The 6873-nt window shown below is 46.5% G+C and overlaps 1 protein-coding gene across 1 annotated transcript; it reads left to right on the top strand.

The window, feature by feature from the left end:
* Nucleotides 1–1222: 1222 nt before the first annotated feature.
* Nucleotides 1223–2341, top strand: CCER1 (coiled-coil glutamate rich protein 1; the record flags this gene model as incomplete). The annotated part of the gene is made up of 1 exon (XM_079775440.1): nucleotides 1223–2341. One exon carries the CDS (start codon nucleotides 1223–1225, stop codon nucleotides 2339–2341), a length of 1119 nt encoding a protein of 372 aa, XP_079631566.1.
* Between the last annotated feature and the right edge of the window lie 4532 nt (nucleotides 2342–6873).

Genomic DNA, 6873 nt, shown 5'->3' with positions numbered 1-6873 from the left:
AACGTTTGCGTCCTATATTGCCATTAGCAAAGTGCTTTCTCATACTGGTCTCGTTTGCTCCTCGTAAGAACCCTATTTAAGGTGGGTGTGAAGGTGGGTGTGCAGTACAGCGTGCCGATGTGAAGAATTTAGGCTCTGGGGTCAAAGGAGCATAAGCTTAGATATTAGCCCTACAGTTCATTAGCCCCAGGACCTTGGGCAAATCAACCCCGCAGTTCCCAAACTGCCAGGCGTGGTGACAAGGCCCACCTCACAGGCAGGCGTGAGGATGGTGAGCATGACCCCAGCGCACAATCAGCCACGCAATAAACGTCTGCCGCCCTGGTTCAGGGATCAGGAGCCCCGGCTCCCAGTGGTTGGAAGAGTAGGCACTGACCATAAGGTCAGGAGCGGGGCCCCGTTTTCTGACACGGAGAACTTTCTCCCTATGCCCCTTTCTCCTTGAAGGGGTTGGATATACGTTTATTCGTTTACGGATACACAGTTCTCCCCCCCCCCCCCCCCCCCCCGCCACGTTCAGCCGAAGGGCCGGCTTCTGCATGCCCACGCCTGCAGGTGGTTGAAGTCAACTGCCCCAAGCGTCTCCTAAGTGGGGCAACAGAAACCCAGCCACCAGCCCCCCTCAGAACTGCGTCACAAGCCCCCTGCGAACGTTCACGGGGCACCTGGTTCTGGCCCGAACCCAGCCTCCGCGCACAGGAACGACCTCGACTCCAATTGGTTGTCGCCCAGGGCAACCAAGGACGCGGCGGCACGCGGGGCCTCCCGCCGGTATTTAAAGGCTGTCGTTGCCCGCGCCACCTCAGTCCGGCCTGGACGCCGGCGGAGACAGACGCGCCTGGGTGGAGAGGGAGCATCAAGGTAACGGGAACCCCCGGCCTCCCCAGCCCGAACCCCGGCGGAGGTGGGGGCGTGTGGGGGCGCCTGTCCCTTAGTGTTGAGCGTCAACACTTTTGTCCCCACCCTCTTCACACAGCGCCAGCCCCACCCAACCCACCTGGGCGAGACCACCCGGGTGCGAAGGACGAGAGATTTCCGCAGAAGAGCGGGTGAGCGAGCGGAGAAGAGGGTCTCTCTGGAGGGTAAGGCCGGATCTCAGGCAGGCACGTGGTGCTGTGCGGAGGGACCCTGGGTGACGAGGCGGCAGAACCTCGGATCTGGCCAAATTTGAGGACAGCTTTTAGGACAGCTTCCACTTAGACCTCTCGGAGCTCCCTGAACCATGACCCAGACCCTCCATAAAAGGGAAGCCCCCCTTAACCTGGGCGGCGGCTGGGCATCCTCTGCTCCGTTTCGCACTGGGTCCTCCTGCCACCGAAGGCGCAGGGGCGCCCCGATTTACAAGCGGCGGCAACACTATGGCCCCAAGTCTGAGTATGAGCCCCAGAGGAAGCAGCCGAAGCCACGGTACGGCCCGGGCCCTTGGTTCCAACCACCCCAGAGTCCTTACTGGAGCATGTACTCTAACTGGGGGTGCTGGGGAGGGCCCTGGTGCCCACCTCCAATGGGCTACCGGAAGCCCCCCAGCCCTGGGCTGGTGGCCCGAATGTATGGTCTGCACCCAGTCTGCCTTTGCTGCTGCTTCTGCTGGCGTGGGCCCTGGAACCCCGGCTGGGCGAGGGCCCCTGTCCGCAAGAAGCGCTGGGGCCGCAGGGGCCGAGGCCTGCGCCGCCAGCCCAGCCGCCCGGTCCCCAAGAGCCCATCCGTGGAGGTGAGCCCCCTGCTGCAGCCTGTCAACCTGTACGGGTGGCGGGCGCCCGGCTTGCAGGCGCCCCGCAACACCACCCAGTTCATCATGAACCAGATCTACGAGGACATGCGGCAGCAAGAGAAGCTGGAGCGCCAGCAGGAGGCGCTGCGGGCTCAGCAGGCCCAGGAAGGTGGAGACGACGCGCCTCCCAGTGGTGACGAGGAAGACGCGGAGCTGCAGGACACTTTGTATGGCTTTGGGCAGAATCCCTCTCTGGCCTTTAGCCCTGCCCCGGAGGAAGAGGAAAACCATTCCCCGGCCCCACAGCTGGTGGATGAAGAGGAAGAGGAGAAATACGAGGATGAGTGTGACGAGGAGGAGTGTGATGGGAAAGACGAAGAGAGTGAGGAAGAGGAGAGTGAGGAGGAGGAAGATGAAGAGGCAGAGGCCCAGGATGAAGAGGAGGTGGAGGAGGCGGAGGAGGAGGCGGAGGAGGAGGAAGCAGAGGAAATAGAAGAGGAGGAGGGGCTAGAGGAGGATGAGCAGAAAGAGGAAGAGAACCATTTGCCTCTGGAGATGCCCTTATCATTCCTGATGGCTGAGGAGGAGAGAGCGAACTTTATAGACTGTTCTTCTTTAAGCCCAGCATAGGTCATGCCGAAAGTGTCACAGGAGGCTCTCCTCATGTTGCAGGACACTAACTGTTAGAAAGGGATTTGAGGAATGGGATGGATTAGCAACATATTAAAAACTAATTTAAAAGTGAGTTCCCTCAATAAAAATATCCATGTAAACCCTTTCTTTGGCCATTATAAAAATTTTAAAAATTGATGTGTTTGTGTGTGACTGTGGGTGGGGGAAGGGGAGCTTTCAAACATAATTTTTAATTCAAAATGATTAAAGGCCAACTATTTTATTACTACAGTTTGAATGTTTTCATTTGGTGTTTTCCTTTCTAGACATCCAAGTTTTCTTAATTCTGGCACTACTAAAAACGTGTTGTTGTTGTTTAATATAACAGATATGTGATTATCTACTTAATGAGCTTGAAATCAATAGCTTTTTTAACTGTTACATCCATAAGGAGCACGTGCCATTTCTACTGAATATCCATCAGTGCTCTTAACCTGATAACTCAACTTATTGTATTAAAACTATTTATTTAAACTTTTCTTGTAGATTTTTCCACTTTCAGAGTTGATTTTTGAAGGCTGTATTTTGGTAGCCCCATTTTCAGTCTCCGTGGCATTGCTCATTTATAGTTCTTGTTCCACAGTGCCATGGATCTTCCTCAGAAGAACATGAAGTTGCTTCTGTGGAACTGGTTATCTGCCATGGCTTCAACAATCCATACCATGCGTGGAGAAGATGCCCCATGGTCAGAAGTCAACTTGCACATCTAGTTAAAACCCAAGGTAACTGCAAGCAATGGAACATAGTTTAGATTTTGAAGCCTTGTTCCTAGATATATGCCTTGTCGTAAGTTCACAGGGACCATAAAAATAATTTTTTTGCAGAATTGATTTTAAAGATTATTGACATTTTGGGTTGGAATACCATTTCTTTTACTTATAAAAGAATAAAACAAAGATGTGTAAGTGCCAGCTTGCAAAGATGTGTAATTTCTAATGTCACTACAGAAAATACATTATTCAAAACAATAGCTTTTATTTAGACTTTTTTTTAGGAACAATACATTTCTTCCTGAGCACTTAATTATCAACTTAAAAAAGTTTACATTCATAGCGTATTTCCAGAATAGATGGACTCCATAGATAAAGAATTTAAGCCTGCCATTTCAAAAATTGTATCTTGACAAACTGTACTTCTAAGTATAGTTTTAACCAACATTTAGTATTTATTCGGTGAAGACTGTATGGTGATATCCTACCTGGATCTTGGGTTTTATTCAGATAGCCCAGTGTATTGCAGCTTTCAGAGTGATAAGCTTAAGCTGTTGAAAAATAATAGAAATAAAAATAAAGTATTAAGTGAAATTATATTGCTTCTCACTTATTATTATTTAAATATCAGAAATGTATTCAGAAATATACTTCAGTAGCCAACAGGATGAACAGAAGAAGAAAAACTAATTTAAGCATTGTAAGAATTTTTAAATGACACCAAACACTCCAAACTATAGCAGTGAATAATCAAACATTTATTTATACTCTAAGAAATAATTTCCTGCATGATGCAATTTCTGAGTTCCCTATAAAAGTAGTTTAAAATTTGCTAGCTATATGCATCTATAATGTATATATGCAGAGGGAAATCAAGAACTCTGCACCTGGTCAATCCCAGTACCGGTCAATAAATCTTTACAAGGCATAGCTCCAAAACACTTTATCCATTATAAATATTCCCTAGATCTTAAGTATGTTCTCAGTAAAGAAACCCTTTCATTTAGGATTGAATTTTTTACAATCACATCTGGACAATTCTCTATTTGACAAAATATTCTACTTTTAAATTAAAGATTCAACACAGTGTCTCTACACACACACAGTGTCCCTCCACTAGTCATTGTAAAAGATGTAAACATGAGCAGTGACTCAGTGCTGAGGTCTTCTCCACATCTACTAGGGTTCAGGAATCTGGAGAAGGGCTGGGAGTAAATGAATGAAGAGACTAGAGAAGAAATATGAATTTTGGAGGTATTTTGGGAGGGAGGCCAAACAGATACTTAGTTGTAGTGACTAAGCTCTCTGAATCTTGGGACCCCTGGCTTATTCCCACATTTTTCCCTATAGCAAAGCAGATATACATATCAAAGGTAAGGCTTGGTAAACAATAAAGGATTATCAGGTTAGGGGAACTGCCCTCAGCTGACTGGCAGCAGGCAATAAAATGCAGATCTTTAGCCCTGCTGAAAATGCCCATCAGCCTTCTGATGAACTTCTCGCATTTATTATGTCCTGCTGGACTTAGCCTCCAGCAACTCAGAACTTCACCCTAGTTTATGTGCCATTAACCAAGAAATATTTACTGAATTACTAGGGGTTAAGCATTGTGAAGAGTGTAAGGGTACAATGACGAATAAGCAAACCCCCTACTCATGTAGCTTATAGTGCAGTAGAAAATAAAAACATTAAATGAAGAGTTAGAAAAATTACTTGCTGCAACTATTCTAAAGGAAATACACCACTATGAAAGTATCCTATATAATAAAGAGGCAATATGCTAATTGACTGTCACACCCTCACAAAGATGGCGGTGCCCACAGCCAATAAGGATGGAATATGCTAATTGACTGCCACACCCTCAAAGATGGCAGTGCCCACAGCCACAAGATGGCGGCATCCAGTCCCCTCAGCCCCGCTGGGGTGCCTGCCTCTGGAGTCCCCCAGTACCCTCAGCCCCCCAGCCGCCCAGGGCCAGCCTGAGGCACAGGCAAACCACCAATGGCGGCTGCCCAGCCACCCAGGGCCGCCCAAGGTTCAGGTAACCAGGGCCGGCCGAGGCTTGCGCTGTCGGCAGTGGCAGCAGCAGAGGTGTGATGGGGGCATTGCCTTCCCCTGATCACCAGGTTGCCTCCTGCCCTTGAGGGCTCCTGGACTGTGATAGGGGGCAGGTCAGGCTGAGGGACCCCCCCTTCAGTGCATTAATTTTCATGCACCGGGCCTCTAGTATGTCATAAGAAAATCCAAGAGTGAAACTGGGGGTGTTTACTGTGGGCAGAGGAAGCTATGAGTCTAAAGGCCAAGAGCTAGGAGGAGCTTGTGCCTTGGATTAATTGAGGACAGGGAACCAGGGTGTTCTGAAGGAGTGGCCAATGAAAAGCGAGAGAGGTAAGCAAAAGCCATATTACCTGTTCATTTGTGTGCTATCCATACCTTCTGAATAGACACCAACAAAAATTAAAGGAAAAACAACTGATTTCTTCACTTTTTTTTTTTTATTAGACAGGTATTGTGTTGGTCGTTACTAATCCTGAACGCTGACAGGAAATAATTAAATCATGTCAGGGGTGAGGGATTTGGTCATCCAGTATACCTATGACCCTTTTCAGAAACCTCCCTTACATGGTCATGTAATGACGGCACTCTGCTCAGCATGACTGGAGCACCATAGTTGTAAACTCCCTTGGAGAACCTCTGCACAGCTTGTTCAGTACAACTTGATGATTCAATAGTAACAGTCTTAATATGGCTTAGAATGCACCCAGTCATTCATTTTAGAGGTAAGTGTACACTTGAAGAAAACACATTTTTTTAAAAAATACAGTAAGCTCATTATTAAAGTACTATCAAGTCTGTTGAGTGAACACAATGGTAATGAAGTGCCACTTAGTCATTTATTTCAAGAATGGAGGTATTTGTTATTTGTCAGAAAAATAACACAATATATTTATAAGGTCTGTGCTTGAAGAACCTTTGCTGTATATTCTTAGATGTTTTTCCAGGTAGAAATTCTGATATTTTCCTTTTCTAGTGACTGACAACAGCATTTGTTGATTTATCTTCATTACTTGGTCTTCACAGTAAGTTAAGGAGATTTTTTTTCTGTGAAAAATTAGCATTTTAAGGATGGCAAATATACTTAACATTTAGAGATCAACTCTGAATTCTGAATACATATGCCAGTGGTCGGCAAACTCATTAGTCAACAGAGCCAAATATCAACAGTACAACGATTGAAATTTCTTTTGAGAGCCAAATTTTTTAAACTTAAATTTCTTCTAACGCCATTTCTTCAAAATAGACTCGCCCAGGCCATGGTATTTTGTGGAAGAGCCACACTCAAGGGGCCAAAGAGCCGCATGTGGCTCGCGAGCCGCAGTTTGCCAACCATGGACATATGCAAATAAAGACAGTAATTCTACCATAGTTTCATTAAAATAAACACATGAGGTAAAATAACCAGTCCTGTCAGCTACACAAATCCTACAGCATCTGCAAAGAAAATGATACTCATATCACCCCATATGAGTAAGGGATTGAGTAGGACAAGAAAAGGGTTTCTTGCCCTGGCCAGTGTGGCTCAGTAGGTTGTGCACCATTTCTTGCACAAAAAAGTTGCTGATTTGGTTAGGACCCATGCCCAGCTTGCAGGCTCAACCCCAGATAACAAGCCTGTATGAGGCAGCCCATTGATGTTTTTCAATCTCTCTCTCCCTCTCCCTTCCTTTCTCTCTAAAATCAATAATACACTAGTAGAAATTCATTTTTTAAAGAAAATGG

Source organism: Cnephaeus nilssonii (assembly GCF_951640355.1).
Source record: "Cnephaeus nilssonii genome assembly, chromosome: 6".
Taxonomy (NCBI): Eukaryota; Metazoa; Chordata; class Mammalia; order Chiroptera; family Vespertilionidae; genus Cnephaeus; species Cnephaeus nilssonii.
Note: the sequence above shows the minus strand (reverse complement) of the source record. Positions and strands in the feature narration are given on the sequence as shown.